The following is a 20,506-nucleotide window of genomic DNA, read 5'->3' on the forward strand; positions in this document are numbered from 1 at the left end:
GCCTTTTTTTTCAACCAGTAACTTTCATGTTCAAATGTTGGCAAAAGATTTGGTAATTGTCAGTTACAGAATTCTAGGTTAGAATATTCGTGAAGAAATCTTGAAATAGAAAGCTTAATTTCCAAAACCGATACAGCAATGTCTTTACGCCTCGCCAATTTGACCACAATTCGCCTGCTTCAGGTAGGTCAAGCCTTCTTTGTAGTAATTTACTTTGAGGATATGTTTTAGGACAACTTGCCCCCGTTACTAGTTCCCCAGCTTCGTGAAAGACACACCAAACACTGGGACCCCAAATGGAAAAGCCTCCGGCGTCAAAAGGTCATGAAGGTAGACTTACCGAATTTTCGCGAAAAGCCGGAAGACTTAACTGAGGAACAAGTGCGTGCTAAGTTGAAAGAGCATGGGATTTTGCCCCCACGCCCGTGGGTTGAAAAGCCCTTTTTCATAAGCTCGACTGGTGGTATTTTCGAGCCATACGTACCCCCTGAGGGTGACGGGAAGATCTCCCCCATTCACATGCAGGGGGCTAAACAGAAGTTGCAGTTTTTGGAAAAGAAATCAAAAACGATGATGGCAATTAGGAAAATTCGCATGTTTGAGGAAGATTTCGATACTACGGCGTTTTGTAAAGAAGCTGAGAATATTTACGTGAAAATGCACGAGTTAATGGCAAAAAAAGATTGGGATAACATCACAGACTATGTCACTGAACGAGCGTATCCGGAGGTTATTCATAATGTGGAAAATAAAACTATTCACTGGAAGTTGATTAAAAACATCGAGTTGCCAAGGGTTGTACACGCGAGGTGCACTGATGTAATAACGAAAGAAAACGTTTTTGGCCAAACTACAGTCAGGTTTCACACACAACAGGTCAGTAATTTTGAAGCATAAAGATTCTACATTAAATAATTGAACTTTTTAAAAATTTGTGCTATAATAATGTTTTTATATTATATTTAATATTATGTGGTTAATATTAAATATTAATTAATACTTAAATAATTAATATTTTTTAATACATATTAATCATTCAAACAATAATTCTTTTTTTGACCGTCGGATTTCCTTGCAGCATTTAAAAATATTTATATTATTTAATCTACTGGAAAACATAATAAAATTATTATAATTATTTTCTTTTAGTTTATTTAATAACTTACACGTTGATGGTAATTGGCCCTCCACTCATTACTGCTTTTGTTCAAGTTTATTTGTTTATCACAAGTTTAATTCAATATTCTTGATGTGCATACTTTTATTAATATAGCAACCTTTCTTGGTGTTTGCTGTTAAATTAAAATTTATTACAATTTGACCCAATGCTCTTATTTTTTATCGAATATAAACAAATAACGTCTATAAACTCTAGTGCTGAAGTATAATATTGAACAAAATTTACCATTTTTTTCTTTGTGTCTAAAATTGCTATTTTGATTTTTTTAATTATCTGTTAATGACTTCAATAAAATTATAAAGTTATGTAATATTAATAAAAGTAATATTAAAAATGTTTAGCGGTAAGCCAGGGCTTAAGCGGCCAACATGGATCGTCTAGTTAAACCAATGTTAAGCTTAAGCTTAGGGTTAAGCTCGAGCTGAGCATCCGGGCCTTAATAATAACTGTTGTTTTTAGATGTTGGCAGTGTATGACCGATTTGGTCGTTTGATGCATGGGAGCGAAATAATCGCAAAGGACGTTTTAGAATATATAGTTTTCGAAAAACATTTGGCCAATGTTTATGGAAAATGGCGCATTCAAGGAAAAATCATCCCGGATTGGCTCCCGCCTAAAGAACCCTCCGCGACCACTTATCTGAAGCCGGCTGAGGAAACACCCCCAGCCCTACCAGCCGAAGTACCACCACCCGAAGAAAAGGAGATCTCCAAAGAAAGTAATCCTTAAAAACATACAAAAAATATATATTTTAAATTATAATATACAATTTTCCAATAAATTATCGGTTATCTATACAGTATGATACAATTAGACAAAGCTGCTCGACGGCTGTTCTAGATACATTTTCTTATCACTCGCGCCCAATTCTTTCTTATAGTACCCGTTCTGGCCCCAATTTGGCGGTTTTATAGGAACGATTTTAGGTTTAGGGGGCAGTGGCGGTGGTTCACACTTCGAACTGTCTTTCTTATTTTCAATAACAGTATTTTCCAAGCTTTTCGACGGCGAACTCTCATCCGACGAAAATTTATTCGGCGAGTAGATTCGCAAATTATTCAGTTTCTGATTGTGATTCGTAAACGAATTATTGTTGTTATTATTAGTCAAATTGTTAAAATCCTTGGGCATGATATTCCTATTCTCGTAATTATTCCGTCTGAGGTCCCCATTTTCGACAAAGAACCGGCTATTTTTATCTTTCAAAAAATCAGGAAGTTCGAAATTTATCTCAGTCCCGCGCTGGTCCTCCAACCGCGACCTCTGCGCCCTTGTCAGACCCTCGACCAGTTCTGAAACAAAACACTGTCAAACCGCTCCTAGTGTGGGACAAAGCAACACACCGTCGCTTTCGCTACAAGCCACTTGTAATTTATTCACTCCAGTTTTCCATTTTGCTATTAGCGGCTTTTTCACTTGCTCCCCCGTCACATCATCGCTACTGTTTCCCGGGGGCTTTAGCTTCATCAGCGACTTTTTCTTCCGGTCGTGGAGCCCGGAATCGCGCCGCAGAAACCTCCCGAAAATCCCCGACGAGTGCTCCGAGCCCCAGTCCTCGCTTTTCACAGACCCCTTATCCGACTTTGCTTTGAGAAACGCCGAATCGGCCTTCTCTTGGAGAATATCTTCGAATACTTGGTTGGTAATCTCGTCGAGTTTCGCTTTCACGTTGTTCACTTTAATAACGGGAGTCGCAGGTACTGTTTTTTCACAATAGGTGATTCGGAGGCGTTTTTCATCAATCGAAGTGACCGGCAAGTGAATATCCACGGCTTCGGTGTCCCCAATTGTGACTTTCGCTTGGTCCAAATTGTAGTTGTATTTTTGCAAGATGGGTCGTAACACGTCCGCAATTATTTTCGTATGTTTGGATTTCACCGAAATGACTTTCTTGTTCGGGAGGTCTAGTTTAAAAGTCACTCGCTGCTCGATTGTTACCTCACAGCCGGCTAATTTTGTCGACGGATCGGTGACATCAAGTGCCTGAAAACAATGCCGATAAGATTTTTTTTTATTGAGTATCATACTGAAACAATAGTTAATAATTTTTTCAATGTTTCAATATCTTTAGAGTAATCAGCAAAAGACTGTTAGTGTTTTTAAAGAAACAATTTAAAGGTCTCTTAGGTCTCTTTAATTTATTCAATTTACAACAAACCTCTTTCTATTATCATGGTTGCAGCGAGCTAAAAAAATATATCCTTACATTCTTCTTTAACGTGGTCCCACTGTTCTGGGAATCTTTTTTGAGCAACACATTTTTAAAAAGAGCGTGTTTTTGTCAAAAAAATATTTCAAAAACTAACCAAAATCTACCAATAGAAGTTGAGGTCAAAATTATTAGTTTTAAAAGCTACATCCAAAAATGTAAAAAATATAGGACGTTCCGTTTACAAGAAGAACATAAGTTTGTATTGTAGCACATTCCCAAAACACTCTGTATTTTAAAAATAATACAAAGCAGGGGGTTAGTATCTATGGCTTATGCAAAAAATTATAAATTTTCTAACATTTAGAGGTGAATAAAGGACTAACTACCAACTCGCTGCAACATCCTGTTTAAAATACTACGTCTTTTTATCAATTATAAATACAGCGTGTTGGAGAATGGTTTAGTAAAAATTTGAAGGTAGATAGAGAATGGCAAAACAAATCTATTAAATAAAATTACTGTAAATCGAAAATGTTTATATGAAAAAGGTTATAATAAAAATGTATAGTTTTCCCAAAAAATCGTTCTGAACTTAACGTTAAAAATTTTTAGAATTGCTGAAGTAGAATGATAAAAATTAGCAAAAATTTTAGTATTATTGACAAAACAGCAGAGGTAAATTAACTTAATCCACTCCGTAATTCTATTTCAACTTGTGTTTTATTATTAAATTTTACAAGAAAATAGGACAAATAAAACCGGGATTCGAACTTCCCACATAAGCGAATATGTTAGCAACACTATTTAAAAATTTTCAAAAAGTTTATGCGCCACATGTCTATTTTGTTTAAGGCAAAAATTAACTGCTAATGGTCTGCTAATAAACTACTATAAACAGTGGCTCTGAACAGGTAGGTTAATAAAAAAAATTAAGAAAGTATACATTTTTGGAAAAATGATACTATAAGAGCTTTTAACTCATTGATCATGTCAAATTCACATACAAAAAATTGCTAAGCCATTCCCCAACACCCTGTATAAATTATAGGCAAATGTACGTAGAAAATTGTGATAAAGTAAATGCGAAGACCGCTGAATGGACGATGACTATAACGAATTCCTAATCAGATAGAAACAGATATAATTAAATAGAAATATTTTTAAGAAGTCTGAATGATTATGGGTTTCAAAAAATGTTGGTGTGGATATGGGACTACATCACAGCACTACAGTAATGTTTGGATAATCCAAACAGAAAGTTTGCAGACCCCGTTCGAATTACGAAACGTTCGGATTATAATTGTATGAATAATCCGAACACGCGTTTGGTTTACAGATAACTCATAACCAAATAACCATGCAAATATACATATTCCTATCACAAAAAATATACTCAGTGGTTATAAAAACCCTTATGTATTTCAAAATATAAATACAAAATCAAAAAATGCATTTCAAACAGCTACTGCTTTATCACCTTCTTTCTACAAAATAATCAAGAGTTAAAATGAATAAATAGTAGTTCGGATTATCCAAACATTATTGTATTTTCAACAATTGTTTTTTTCTTGCAAAAAAAATGTATTAAAGAAAAGATTTTTCGATTTTCTTCTAAACCCAGGTGTAAAACAATCTACAAAAGAAGGATGGCGTATACTCTGACCAATAAGGCCTACAAATTGTACCTACTCATTAAAATAATAAAAAAACATTTTTACTTTATGTAAAAGTTTATACTACAGAGTAATTGTTTCTATTTATCACTTTTTTAATCATATTACCGTTAATTTGTGTTTGATTGTGGACAGATTCAAAACTGTTTTTAAGTTCGGCGTTTGTTATTGCAAAGAAAGCAAAACAAACGAATGCGGTTTGTGTGATAAAAGTCGAGTTTGGAAAACAAAACGCTACCTTTTGGTGTTTGTTTGTGTAAACTTCGAACGCTGAATAAACAATCCCTCGTTTATCTAATAGTCTAGTGACCAACTGTTGAATACTTTCGGTTGTTTTGATTTGTACTACTGTCGTGCTTCCGTTACTCAGAACTACTCTACAGAGGGGCCCTCGGGCCACCGTCGACGAGGTTTCGTCCTGGCTTCCTTTACTCAAATCCTGAAACAAGGATTTTTCGGAATTAACCATTTTCCTAATCAATTTTTTTATCGTACCTGTGTGGACGTAATCGCCAAATCCAGCGACGTCAGCGACGACTTACTGCTGTGTGTGTCGCTCCCGCCCCCCAATTTTCCATTCACACTCTCGCAACTTGTAACAATATCACCCCTCTTTTGACAATACTCGGACTCGCCTCGGTCTTTTGACTTGGACCGGTTTTTCCGATGCCACGGCAAAAGTGACTTTCTTCTCCTATCTTCGGCATTACTTAACGATTTCTTTAATTTCGTGGGCGTTGGGGGTTGTAATAACAATCCTGAATCGATCTGAGGCCTCTCTAACTCGCCGGCAAGACTTTGTTTGTAAAGACTCGATTTGAGAAATCGCGGATAACTATCAAACTTCATTAAATTAAAAATCTGCTTTTGCGCTTGGTCAAAAAGCGCTTCGCTGGCTTCTTGTAGCGCTTGTTCGGTGCAGTGGCGCCCGTGCGAGTCCACATTGACGCCCTCGGGGGCTCCCACGCATAAATGTTGCTGGTAGATTCGCTGGGCTTCGGCGACTCGAGCCGGACCTGCCGGAAGTCGCCGATAGCGTTCGCACGCAGTCCAGAAGTAAATATTTTCGGCACTAAACTCCTTTTTCAAAAATTCCTACAGAGAAAACAATTTATTTAAAATAAAGAAATAGATTTATTTGAAGTAATGAAAACTTGTTTGATAAAAAAAAATTAATGGTTGAGGGAAATAAACCCACTTTAGCAGGTTTTTAACTTTTGAACTAAAGTTTTTTTATACTTAAAATAAAAAATGTATTGTTTCAAGTAAACTATATTAAAGCTACTATTGATAATTTGTTAAATGAAAGAATTATATCTTTGGCAGCAAAAACTGTCTGGGATTTTTATTTGAATAAGCATTTTGTCAATAAAAACACCTGAACCGTTAAATCAAAGAAGCATTTCTTTAATTGTATGTCAAATAATTTGCTTTTGGCCAATTAGAAGTGTGTGTCGTACATCATTTTCTCAACGTTTTCAACCTCTCATTGCCATTTGTGAAAAGTACGAGTACTTTAATTTCTACTTATCATGGAGGCTTTGCAATTTTTTTTGAAAAAATATGAATTACCTCATCTCTTTAAAATGTTTGAAGGTAAGTAAAAAAACTGTCGAAGAATTGTTTCTGTTCTGAACGGTTTTATCCAAAACACCTGTTGTTCTATGGTAGAGATTTCCTATATTGATTGTTGATACTGCTCATTTGAGGGACGAATAAATTAACATTTTGTGGTTTCCGATTAAAATTTAACCTTTGACCTGCTCAGTGGGCTGACAGATGAGCCCAGAGCCGTTCCTAGTGGTAGGAAAATGCCTGTCCATCACGCAGGCGGCCACTTTTATAAGAAAATTATTTAGCAAAATATTAAAAAAGCCTCTCTCTTACAAACACAATGAAGTAGCAGGAAATTTTTTTTGTTTATATGTTTACAAAACAGGGCTTGGCGGTATCATAGGTGACATTACATTATTTCTAGAATTAATTTAATTAGTTAAAGGGTTTTGCTTTATCCTTTGTCCTATTTTTATTTGTTTATTCTCTAAAAAATAGATATAAGTGAACTAAAGGAATATCGGAAAAAAATTCTTGATTGTTATAGTTTAGACACACAAAGCTTGGTTCCACACTTTTGGGCAACCCTTGTTGATTTATTTTATTTTATTTATTAATTTTATAGTAATTAGAAAACTTAATGTTTAGTTTTCATTCTTATTATTGTTGAATTGATGTATTGCAAATAAAAAATCGAAAAATAGAATAGCAAAGCAGCTAAATTTTACTTTTCACGCAGGCGGCCCATAATCTAGGAATGGGCCTCTGATGAGCATGTAAAAAGTCTAATACCAACAATTAGGGACTTTCAATTTAATTTTTGCTTTATATCTAAACAGTTAACAAAAATCCAAAATGTTTCAGGCCTATGTTTTTTAAATTAGCTATAAAATGTTTTTTTTTGTAATTCTCAATACAATGTACCGTTATCAAAAATTCGTATCAACTTCATTATAAGCACTTTATTCAACAAAAAATATCTAGCCATTTATTTTAATCAAGAATGTTTCTTGGAACTACATTTACTTGTAAAGAAACGCTACATTTATCAAGAAACTCTTCAAAGTCTAGAGCCTTAAACGAGGAGTTCGTGAAACTTTTACGAGCACAAAGGTAAAACGTTTTTTTATACTCAACATTTTATAAGTAACCGAATATAAAAGTAAAAACGATTTCAAACTAAAGATGAATCGAGTGATGAATGCATAACTCTTTTAAAATCACTAAAATAGATAAGGAAACTCTTTTGATTTTATTAGTGAACGAAAACACTACTAGAACTGTGGGGAAAATTCAGCATTATCAAACACCTCTAGGATTGACCCCAACCAAAATGATTTGAAAACTTTATTATAATCACATATTATGATAGTTATTAAAAAATCCTAAGGAGAATTTGACTTAAATAATAAAGACCGTTGACAAATTTACTAAATAATCATTTTGCACTTTTTAAATAAACGTTGCAAACTGAATAATAAATCTGTCTGAAACTGCCGGAAAAATTCAAAAATTAAAGGAAAGAAAACTACATACATATACATACATAAAAAGTAATATTTAAACAATAAATCGCAAGTTGTAATTATTAGTGTTTTTGAATCAAGTTATATTATACTCTAGATTAAAGCAGAATAATGTATTACTGGTTGCATTTAAAATTCATCAGGGTCATAATGTTATATAAATCACCCTCTATTTATATGGTTTTATTATAAAATAAATAATGTTTTTTGAAATAAACTTTTAAAACAATTGTTAAAGAATATATTTTTTCTATAAAAAATGTAAGAAAAAAGAAAACAAAGAATAATTTTATTGAATTAAATCTAGACACTTCTATAAGAAAACAAATTTTTTGTTGTATTAAACATTCTGCTTTGTGAACTTACACATTCAATTTTTGGCCTTCGTTAAAACATATTTAGTACAAAAAAATGATTTTTAACGGAAACAAATATTTAACTACACTAAAGATCTGTTTTTTAAACGTCATATTTCTTCTTTAATTTAATATTGTGTTTGTAACAAATTTTAAGAAAATATTAGTCTACCTTAAACAAAAACTTAATTTTAAGAATACAAAGAAATAATTTTTATTTTACAAATAAATTTTTACTTGCCCATATACAAACAATAAATTTGTTTCATGCACTCGTAAATAGTTTTTATTTAAGTGAAATAATTTATCTGTGTACAATTGCATTGAAACGTGAATAGTGTTAAAACTTACCGCAAACGTGTGGAGTCCTAAGGGATCGTCGAGGAGTTTCTCGAAGGACGAGGCCCATCCGGCGGGCCCTTCCGACTCCTTGGGGCCATTTTTTTCACACTGCAAGTCGAGATAGAAAAGTGTTAGTGACGGCATCGTGGGAAAATGGCGTCGAGTGCGGCCAGCTGCCGGTCCCCTCGAATAACATCTCAATTGGCCGCACCAGACGCTTAATTGGCTTTAATAAATGACGATGAGTTGGTTAGATCGGGGGGCGACCCGATTTTTTGATAACAGATAAGATAAAGGCATGCAGGTATACCTGGGGGGCTACGTCAGCGAGAAGCGAAGCAGGACGTCGGGGCAATCGCTGGGAGCCTCCGCGGCGGAACGAGCCGTTGATGCGCTTGAAAGGAGGGCGGAGCGCCACCACCAGACCCGTACCGATACTGTGTCCATCGCTACACCACATGCAACCCCAATTAGTCTACTTGTAAATTTAGTGCGAGAGTTGACAGTTATCGCGGTTTGCAATTTGAGATAATTCATTATAATAAATTAGGTCGCACATTCCGCCAAGATAAATATTTGAAATTTTAATTTTGTGTTGGTTTTTGTCTTGTAATGATTGATGTGACAGTATTTTTCTTTATCTTGGAAATTATTGCGCAATTGGAGTACAATAAGATAAAGTTTGGAATGAGTAATCTCATTAAGGTAGTAATTATATGAATCAAGCAAGAAATAAGTCATGGTTTGAAGTAAATTTAACACGGCTCCAGACAATTTGCTCAAGACAATTATTGTTTGCGATTACTGAGAGTTTAAATAAGAAAGATCATGATTTAGGTCAGTCATGATGCGAACACTATAATTTCGTTGGCCAGACTGTAAAATTTTGCCCTCACTCACAAATTTTTCATTTCGGGTCATTGATCAGAATTTTTGTTGCATAATAAATGATTACTAGTTTTATCAAATAAGTTTACAAATATTGTGTACATTATTTGTAAACTAAATAAATCTGAAAAAGGTTCTACTCCTACTCATATGTGTACTAACTGTACTAGTGAAGGTAAATATTTTACGCAAATGAACTAAATGTGAAACAATTTTACACGATTTACATCAAATTGCACCGAGCTTGCCTAATGAACAAATAAATTTTAAATAATAACATTAACTCTTATTAATATATTTATTAATAATATGAGTGCAAAAACACAAGTTAAAGTTCGAGGGCTGTCGTTATGCAACGAGAGTATGCGAGTTGCATACTTAGACATCCAAAAACTTTATAATCTAGGACTCAGATATTAAAAGGAAGGCTTAAAATGTTACCAACAAAAAAATAATAAATAAATTATTAATAATTAATAAAATATGTAGAAAGATTTTTAAAATGTAAAACAAGAAAGTTTTTTTTTGTTGTAGTTTTTTTTATATTTTTAAAGAGAGTGTTGTTCTCGTCAATGAGATCCAATTATTTCAAAAACTTAGCAAAATTTACTTGTAAAAAATCAATATTATGATAAATAACCATGTATGTCCAAAAATGCACAAAATACAGGGTGTATACAAAATAGCGCATAAGCTCTGCTGTACGTTATAGGAAACATTTCAGCAAACCTCTAAAAATGTAAGAAAAAATGCGTCTTCATTCTTAAAGAATTTATTAACACAAAACAGTTGGGTAAAATTGGCATCATTACAGTGTGTTTCACATAATTTTACGAGGCCTGCGTCTCAGAAAACACATTTAATTAGTTAATTTTTGGAAACCCATTACTGCAGTTGTCAAACCAATGACTGTTTCCAGAAACAATTGTTGTGTTCATCAAAAGACAGAATGAACATGATTCTAATTTATTTATTTTAATCCCTAGCTAACTAAAAACGTTGAAATTTTTTGAAGGGATGAACAAACAAAAGATGACTATCCAATTTTTAAAAATTTTTAATCGAAATCGTATTCAATATGTATTGTTGGTGGCATTTTACAGGCGCAGGCCTCGTAAAATTATTTGAAACACTCTGTATAAATAATTTTCAGTTTCCTTAACGGAGAAGAGTATAGAGGAGCTTGGTTTATTTCTTGGTTGGATAAAAATGTTTTAAGAAATTAAAAGAAAAAAATCTTTATTTTTTAATACTGCTAAGAATAATTGAGAGGGAATATTTTTGTTATATATCTCCAGTGTATTGGAATATGTGCTATATACAGCCTACTTTAAAAGGTTAAGCGCTAATTTGTATACATGCTGTGTAAAAAAATCACAATATAAAATTTTGGATAAAAAATTTTTGGGGCTTATTTTTTTCAAATTTATTTTAAAATTTTGAATGACCCCCCACAATTAATTTCTGAATCCGCCCTTGGGTAATAACAAAAATAAGCACTAGTAATCTACTTAATTATTATAACTATCAAGATGTATCTTAAATTAAAAAAATAATTTATCAGTCAATAAAATGATAATTCAAAACAAGATAAAACTGTTTTTCAAAAGCAGAAAAATTATTAATCGTTAAATTTAACAATTATTAAAATATCTCAGTTATTTTAATAATTGAATTGAATAAAAAGTGTACCATTTCTTCAGCTCACTGTCATGTCGCTGTATGGATTTACTTACAACCAATATTAACGATTATTTTTACATAAAATTCCACGAAAAAAAAGTACAAATATTAACCTCCCTATGAATTATGCAATCAAATAAACAACAAAATGCAACGTAGAAAGATTTCTGAAAAAGTTAGATAACTGAGGAATCCATCAATTGTAAAGATAGTCGCAAAAAATTGTGGCAAATATTTTATGTAATCTCTAAAATAAGGTACCTAATATCTTAAAACATTTTGTTTGTACTTGATAAATATTCCTGGAAATTTTTTACAACACTTTCGCTTGGGTGCGACTTCAAATATTTGAGAAAAAATAAGGAAAAAACAGCTTAATTCAGCTACAGAAATATTAAATAATAAAATAAATCAGCACGTGTCATAACAAACCGACCTGAAATAATCCATGAGAAATTATTTTTGCATAATCCCCAGCTACTGATTTAATTAACAAAATTAGCCACTTTATATGGGAGATTGTTTATGTTCATGTACCAGAAATAAAACAATCACGTGATATGCAAATGCACATAACGTTCTTTACGAAGGGGATTTTAAAAAAACTCACCCCGTTCTGTGATAAAGTAACTCACAAACGATGTGATTGTAAACCTTCGATAAGGTATCCATTTAAAAAAGACACACACTGTTTGTCAAAGCGCCATCAGAAAAAAATACGAGCGCACCTATGGCGATAAAGTTGCGCACTGACTGTCACAAAAGGTGAAAAAACGAAGAGGTGCTAATCTAATCTACGTACAAATTTACACGTATGGATAAACAATAAACGATCGGTTTGGGACCGAAGGCCAACAATTAAATGACTTATCCGGCAAATACCATAATAAAGCAGCTACACTTTCGTTGTATTTATTTATTTGTTTAGGCTTTTAAAATTCTCTTCATTTATCTCATGACGCGTCCGCGAATCTGAGTAATGTTATTAAATTACGTATTCTGTCATTATTGTTTCCGTTCTTGAAACTCTTATCGGAGCAACAAGTGTAACAGCATTTTCCCACAATTAATTCTGATTGATTTACTTTACGACTTACCGAAAAATCATGGGATCAAGACACAACACTGGCACACACCCGGCTTGAATTAATCGAGTCAAATGAATGAAAAGTGCGGGTATTACAACGGATGTAAATATTTTAGGGAACAATACAGAAATAGTCCAACGTCATAGTCTGAAAGGCAACAGTTGGTACATGGAAATAAATTAAAACGGTCGAGTCAGGTGCCCCAAACAGGTGCAGAATTGCCATGTTCTGTCACAGAATTATTTTTCCAGTTATTTATCGAGGAAATACGGCGATACCGTGGAACACCCACATCGTTTCTTGGCTTCGAATTGATTTACTTGAGTAAATACAGAGACGTTACTGATAATATTATCGGTGCTGTTTAATACTTCCGTGAGATTTTTATTCTTTCACCCTCTCTGTGGTTCCGTTTTGACGGTTGCTGCGGAAGTGTGGAGGAAGTTAAATGAAATATTCAGAGCTTTACCCACTTTGAAACGGTTTTATTCAAACAAATCTAATCAGTGAGAGGTACATAATTCTAAAAACAGGAAATGCCGCCTAATTCACCGAAATAATGTCTAAATAATTTTCTGATAACAGATCACAAGTGTTTAAAAAGTACTATCTGCTTTTCCTCGCATTTACATCTTTCACACATTAATAACCGCCACCTATTTTGTTTTTTTTAATTACTCATCTCTGTATACAAAATAAAAAATAATATTAATTCAAAAAAAATGTATACTTTTATAATATTTGAGTCAGCTCCAAAATTTTTATGGTAGAATTTTGTTTTTTATTTTTTTCCCGAATCTATTTCCACTTATAATTATGACTTGCAAAAACGATAAACATGTAATCATTCCACTTTATCTTGCATAAAATCTTAACTTCATCACACCCCATTCGTGTCACTTTTACAACTCATAAAAATTGGATTTTTACGATAACGTTACTCAATCTAACAGATATTCAATTAGATCTCCTCATAAAATTACATAACACGTATTCAATTTTTGTAATCCCGGCCAATGAATCACGTGTACCGTCGATACATTATTTACAGCCAATTATGAGAAGGTGTGACATTAAAACCAAATTACGCCGGGATTCTCTGACGTCGTTGTGCGTAAGCAGTGTCATAAATGGCATTAACTGCTATTTGTTTAAAACACCATCATTTCCTTTCGACGAAAAAATTTTTCACTTTGAATTTGTCGTCCTTGCGGTTTCACCTGCCGGTACAATTCGCCTTGTTTAACAACAATGTTCGCAGTTTCTCATTAATTAAAACGTGTTCGAGAGAAAAAAAGAAAAGTAAAAGGATTTATCTCGACACGGAATAAATCAAACGTTCTTTTCAAGCCGGCTTGACATTGTTTCACAACATTCAAACTAACTGTACTAACGCGTTCATATTGTAAGCGCAATTAGTACAATTGACTCTCATTAACCGTAAATACCGCGGTATTAACTCGGGGAAGTACTCGGAAAAAACAGTAACAAAGTATCCGTTATTACATTTGATATGTGTGTTTTTTTTTAATTAATAGCGCGGTCGGAGCGATGAAATGAGCGCTCATCGACAAAGGACGGCGCCAGTTTCCTACGTATTTTTAGATTCTCATTGAGGATGATGGACAATCGAGGCGTCTTATTATCAACCCCCACACATCTCTGGGGAAATGGAATTTTTATTCCATCGATAAACAAACACTGAAATATTCATATTCTAAGTAGGCTGAGATTTTTTCTGGTGGCATTGATTTTGACGCACCAATTGTCAAATTTAGAACTATCGGAAAACTACAACTTTTCAGAAATATTTGTTTTTGGAGAACTGGCAAGTTTTTGAATGTTGCCAATTAAAATTAACCTCAAGTGTGACAGATGATATGTTGGATATGGTTTGACCTTCATTGTCACCAAGTGTGAACAAAAATCATGGCCTACTCTAATTAGATAATTTATTTCGTCTTGTAAACCAAAAATAAAACATTCTTGATTTTACAAGCTCTAACCGTATGGAATGGCATTTTCCACTCGGTTCAAATTTACACAAAAATGGAAAAATTGCATTTTCTGAAAATGCAAAATTAAAAAATATACAGAAACTTTTAAGACACCCTGTACACACGAAAAAATTACTCTTTTAAAATTCAGTTAACATTGTTTTAAGCCTAAATTGTAGGCGTGGATATGTAAAAACGCTTAAAGTTTTCGGATATCTAGATATGCTCTCGCATATGCTCGTTGCATAACGACAGCCCTCGAGCTTTAATAAGCTTGTATTTTTGCACTCGTATTAATAACAATAATGCCACATTTTGACACTTTTTTTACAAATGAGAACACACATTTTTATTAGTATTTTATTGGCTGTTTTAAAACTATAAAAACGCCAACGTCGCATTTTCTCTCAAAATTAGCTGTTATAAATTATTTATGCTATTCAAAAAAATATTAGCTAGTGTAATTCGTACTTTAATGAGATATTTAATCATTAATAACTATTTTACAATTTTATCAATCTTTTTAAAAAAATAGTTTGGTAGGGGTTTTTATACTTTTGAAACAGCTAATAGATAGTACGTGTTTTTATCTTTTTGGTAAGCATAAAAAAATTTAAAAATACATATATAGCAAAACATTAAAAAACAAAAAACGAATGAAATAAGTTGTAAAAGTTACTGGAAGTATTATAAAAGAAACTAAATCTTTTGATTCTTGATTTATTATATAAGGTGTGATTGCTTTTTGTTATTTTTTTGTGTTTACGTGTCAAATTAAGTGTTTTCATACAAACTACACAAAAAAATTAAAAAACAATTTTATTTTTTATTTTTTTCTTATAATCAGAAGGATAATACGATAAAGGTAATAAAGAAAGAATAAAAATAAAAAATCGACCTATTCAATATTTTTTTTGAAAATGATCAATAACAAAGATATGAATTTTGTGCCTTACTTCTGGTTCAGTTTGTATTCATTTGCATTAAAAAGAGACTTTAATTTTTTGATGGTTCATTACTATCAAATTACGAAAACTTTCTGTTTGGGAATAATTAACAATAGAAAGTTTCTCTTAACATCTGTTAAAAATGAAGTTATAAAACAGAAATGTGGAACAGTTCCTTTGTTATGTAGTCAATTAAACAATCTTTTGATGAATAAATTATTTCCCGGCAGTGATTGGAACAGTTTCGAATTGTTAACATTCCTTTTTAATTACAGCACGATGTATTTAATTTCGATTAATTATGCTTTTAGCCAAATCGCTGTTAAGTACCGTTACGCAACACGACCCTAAAGCCCCTGCCACCAAAACATTAAAATAATTATTTAATACGTTATTGAACTGTTTTTTCTTCTTGTGCTAAACTTCCTGCATATTTACATGAAAAACATGACGAATTGCGGCAAAAGTGATTTCCTTTCGAATACTCGAAGAAACCGCAACCCAAAAAAGTGACACACCGAATCACAATCACAAATTATTTGCTCTTTGTGTGACGCACTCGAAATCAAAATCGTCAAAAGTTTTATGACCCGTAAAAATTCGCGTCAAAGATCTTATCACTTATCAGTAATTAACGCACAATTCCGGGACTGAGTCCCCTAGGCAAGTGCACCCGAGTGTAATTACAATGATATCATAAATCTCTCACAATTCATCCGCTTTCTAATAACTTTCAAACACGGAAAAAATTAACAGCGCCCTTGAATTCCCATTGGCGTTAATTAAGCCGTCAGCCTACAATCCCAATTAATCCCGTGACCGCTAATTGTGGCCGACTTACAGGCATATTTCCATGACTGTACTAAAATCGTCGACACATTAACGCACACATGCCATGTTTTGAGTTTGTTTTCGCGCACAACTCGAATCTCAACACACACCCAACAGATTCAACAACGCTACTGAGTGACCGTCCAAGTTCGTTCAATTTCATTGAGAAATTGCTCGAGTGGGGAGATACGAGGCATCTTTATTTTGCAATATCGGACAAAACACTTGAACTAAATACCGAGCTGTTAAATCGGTACAGATATAAATAAGCAAACAAATAAATAGGAAAAAGGACATTTCTGCCTTTCTCCCACAAGACCGCTACATTCTGCTGTTTGTTTTGCTTCTATGTTGAACGACTTCCTGGGATGAGTGAAAAATTGTGAATTTATTACGCTCTCCTTTGGAGAAAAGCGGAATTTTAATAAAGTCGGCTCGTATGGCTTTATGGACGCATTGTTATGAGATTAGATGCGTCACGAGCCATGTGAAGCATTTGAGTAATGACTCAAATGTGAATAGAATTATAAATAGGTTCAAGTTCGAAATTGTCCACCTACTTATTTTTTTAAATAAACTTTGAAATATTCATTGGAGCGGGCGACAAAACTCCGCATTCCGAACTATTGTGCAAACCATAATAAAAAACTGAAAGTTACACCTACTCGCCTTTTTTTAATTAATTATTATTAAATTAGTTGTATCGTAATGTTACGAGAGCAAAGTTTCATGTTTTGCGTAGGCGGAATATAAAAGAAAAACAACGCTAAAATTGCTCAATATTTAATATTTGCTAACTGTACAAAATAATAAAAAGGACAGTTGAAACGCGCGTATTATTTAACATTGAATGTAAGAAGTAACGGTTCGTTAAAAATATTTAAATCTTAAAAATAAATCGAAGGTCTGTGCTTTGTGTTTAGAAAAAAAAACACATACATACATATTTCTGAAAAAAAATAAAGAGTCGCAACTACTCATTCAGACCTTATTAGTTTAATTGGCAGACAAATTAAAAATAACTTTCTAAATCTAAAATACTGTCACTATCACTAATAAATTTTTCGATTAAACCTGACTTGCGGATTAATAAACCAGAAAAAATAATCCGCCTTAGTAGCACAAGAGAAAGTAGTAATAGTACTTATTGTCTTTCGAACTTTTCTTTGATACTATTTTGTGTAGGAAATAAATTCAAATAAGGTTCGTAATAAAGATATGTAAAGGTTAGGACATGAAACGACGTAAAAATAAATCGTTCCCGTCCTCAATAGTTCCGTTAATGTCGCCAGAGAGCGCAATTGTTCCATTACCGTCAAAGTTTTCAGAGCAATGAATTTGAAAAAATGGTTGTATTTGTGTAGCAAACACAAAAATACAGGCAGATAGGGCATTAAATTCCCAATAATAAGACATAAATTTTATGACATAATGCAAAAATTTTATCGCTAACTATATATTTTTTTAAAACTTTTACCAGTTTGCACGCAGCCCCATATTTTTCAAAACGCTGCGAATACGGTTACAGATACAAAGAAAAATGTTAGGAAGAAAGTTGTAGAGAATTAAATTTTCTACAAACAAAGCCGCAAGACCATATTCCTAATTTTAACCATTTAGGCCCTAAAGTCGTTCAAAGACGCTCAAGCGTTTCTCAGTCTGTTAAAAATGCAAAGCTTAACATTTATGCATTTTTTAAGTATTTAGTGAATTGGTTGGATTTAAATAAATGTAAAACAATTTTTTGAGTTTACAAAATACTGCGATTTTCATAACAAATTTTGAAAAACAGAAATAGCAGTTTTACTACTGAAAAACATAATAATTCTTCGTGACCTTTTTTATTTGGATAGCTATCAACTCAATCTACAAAAACCAACTTCTACAGGACTAAGCAAACTACACATTTTGTTAGTAGGTGATTCCCCCAAAACTCCACTCCCTTACCTCCATTCCGTTCCTCTGCATTCTCACATCGGGTTCACTTTGTGCGATATTTCTCATTTTTCCTTGCCCATCCCATCTACACAACTCCTGCAAACTTCCATAGCCATACTTCTCAACTGTATCAAAATTATTCAACTCCTCACAGCTATGATTGGGTTTCGACAATCCGTAAACTTTCGGACTCAATTTATAATTCATGATATTCTCCTCAAACTTATCCAAATTGTCGCAACTATTCACCATCTTACTCTGCCTTTTCAACTTTTTATTCTCGAAGAAAAACATACTGGGGGCTTTGAAAACCCCTTTTAGGTCACTTTTCGAGCTGTGGGTCGAAATGTTATCAACCGAACTCTGAAAATCGACGTCTTCGGACACCGAGAGTGTCTCTGACGATTTCGAATCGGGGACTTTCGTGTTGTCGTCGGAACTGGTCGGTGACAGCCCCCTTGTGACCCTCATGGGCCTATCAGGCATCGCCCGACAAGTCAACCGGTTGTAAACCTCCCCGTCGTTGTTTTGTTTCGTCAAAAAGTGATTGTCATTCTTTCCCAGAACATTCTTAATGTTGACGGACCCACACGCTCGGATGTTATTCAAGTTATTTAACTGTTTGGACTTGATGTCATGATTCTTGTTGTTGATTTCGTTATTCAGGGGCAGGTCTAACGACTCAAGGGGGATACTCGAGGCGTCGATTCCAGACGGCCGATTGTTCGTAGCGTTGACAATCGGGAACGGCCGATGCGTCGGGAATTCCACTACCAGAATCCGGTCGCTGATATTCCCGCAATCATCCCGGAAGCCGATCCCGGAGTCGGAATTGCTCGAAGCACTGGGCTGGGGGGAGTTCGCGACAAGGGGGCCCAAGCTCGCCTCGTCATTTTTCGGGCTTTCGTTATTCTGTAGTTTGTACATTGTTTGCACGAGGTTTACTATGTACAGGGCGTTCCGGGGAAATTCGAGGCAGCCTCCGGTGATGACGTCAGTTGTGCAGGAAAATTTGAACGTGTCGGCTTTTTTGGCATGGACACTGTGGTCCACAATTTTCGGGTCTATCATAAACACGTGACAACTGTTCGATATTTCAATTTCCGGTTCCGTGTTGTTGAATTTTTTGTCTTCGGACCATTGGAAGTGCTTGAGATTTTCGGTACTTCTCATGTCGGAAACGGCACTTGTTACCAACCCGAAGTAGCGAGATTCCCTGTCGGCGGTGCTTCCGATGTAAACGACGCGGTTTGTGGGGTATATGGCAAGAATGTGGTTTGAGGAATTTTTCAGTGTTAGGCAAGTCGGGAATATCGTCATTAGGACAGCGGTGGGGGCCCGTTTTTCCTGCCTCAATTTTTTAATGCAACTGCAAACTGTTTGCAGTCTCGAGTTTGGCAACAGTTGTTTGGGCATTTCAATTGTTCCTAAATAGCCAACCAGGGCCTTGTACTCCACGGGCCCCGCCTCATCTTCCATGGACATTTGATTCGAAATGTTGAGCAAATTTCCCGAATTTTCGTCGTTGTATTTGATATTTTCGTTGTGTTTTTTCGTGTTTTCGCTCGGGGACTGCTTGTAGCACCTGTGCGGTCTGGGCTTGTGCATGTATTTGGGTTTGCGGGCTCCCATCATGCGACTCACGTCCAGCTCCTCTTCACTGCTGTCCGAGTAGTAATTCTCCGCTATGGTCATCCTGATGGGCCCCACGCAGTTGCCAATGAGGTTAACCACGGCATCGTGTGTGATTTTCGATACGGAGATGCCGTTGACGGAGATGAGGAAGTCACCAGCGCGGAGCCCCGCGTGATCCGCGGGGGAATTCGCCACAATACACGACAAAATGCAGGGCTGCTGGCCCGAGATGGTGAAGCCGAAGCCGTTAGAGCCCCGCAGCACTTCCACGGTCCGGATGCCGTAGTTGGGGCGCTTTTTGCGCCGCCGACTGGGGTGCATTTTAGGTTACGAAACACAAACACGTAAACACTGGGGCGAACGGCTCTTGCCACACGTCACAGCTTGATTTCGACAGTTTTTAAATGGCCGTTGGAATGCGTTTTCCCTCTGCCGGCAAATAGGCGAACTGACGAAGACATCTTTGTCCCACCAGAGAGAAATTTCGGCCTACATTCCGAAACTGGTTTGTTTATTGAAAAATGCAAATTATTTGAGAATGATTGGTGATCTGGGGAGATGCTGGAATGGGGCAGTCGGCGATAATGCAGCCGAAGAAAGACTTGCCAGAGAGATGTCAATGGTGGGTCAAGCAGCAGACCCTTTTTTCTTGTAAACGCGATATTTCCCAGATTTTGTTCTTTATTCAGCACACAAAGCCTTGTTATAATGGAGAA

The 20,506-nt window shown here is 34.7% G+C and overlaps 2 protein-coding genes across 2 annotated transcripts; one reads left to right on the forward strand and one right to left on the reverse strand.

Moving 5' to 3' along the window:
• The first annotated feature begins 12 nt into the window (after positions 1–12).
• mRpL45 (mitochondrial ribosomal protein L45) lies at positions 13–1,975 on the forward strand. The gene is made up of 3 exons (XM_966440.5): positions 13–183; positions 232–876; positions 1,640–1,975. Exons 1-3 carry the CDS (start codon positions 139–141, stop codon positions 1,907–1,909), a joined length of 960 nt encoding a protein of 319 aa, XP_971533.1. The 5' UTR covers positions 13–138; the 3' UTR covers positions 1,910–1,975.
• loco (locomotion defects) lies at positions 1,906–20,228 on the reverse strand. The gene is made up of 6 exons (XM_008197401.3): positions 18,165–20,228; positions 8,793–8,891; positions 5,501–6,100; positions 5,244–5,444; positions 2,524–3,163; positions 1,906–2,472 (listed from the first exon to the last, which is right to left on the reverse strand). The coding sequence occupies exons 1-6, from the start codon at positions 20,109–20,111 to the stop codon at positions 1,991–1,993; spliced, it is 3,969 nt and encodes a 1,322-aa protein (XP_008195623.1). The 5' UTR covers positions 20,112–20,228; the 3' UTR covers positions 1,906–1,990.
• Between the last annotated feature and the right edge of the window lie 278 nt (positions 20,229–20,506).

The sequence above is a fragment of the Tribolium castaneum genome, chromosome 3, assembly GCF_031307605.1.
Source record: "Tribolium castaneum strain GA2 chromosome 3, icTriCast1.1, whole genome shotgun sequence".
Taxonomy (NCBI): Eukaryota; Metazoa; Arthropoda; class Insecta; order Coleoptera; family Tenebrionidae; genus Tribolium; species Tribolium castaneum.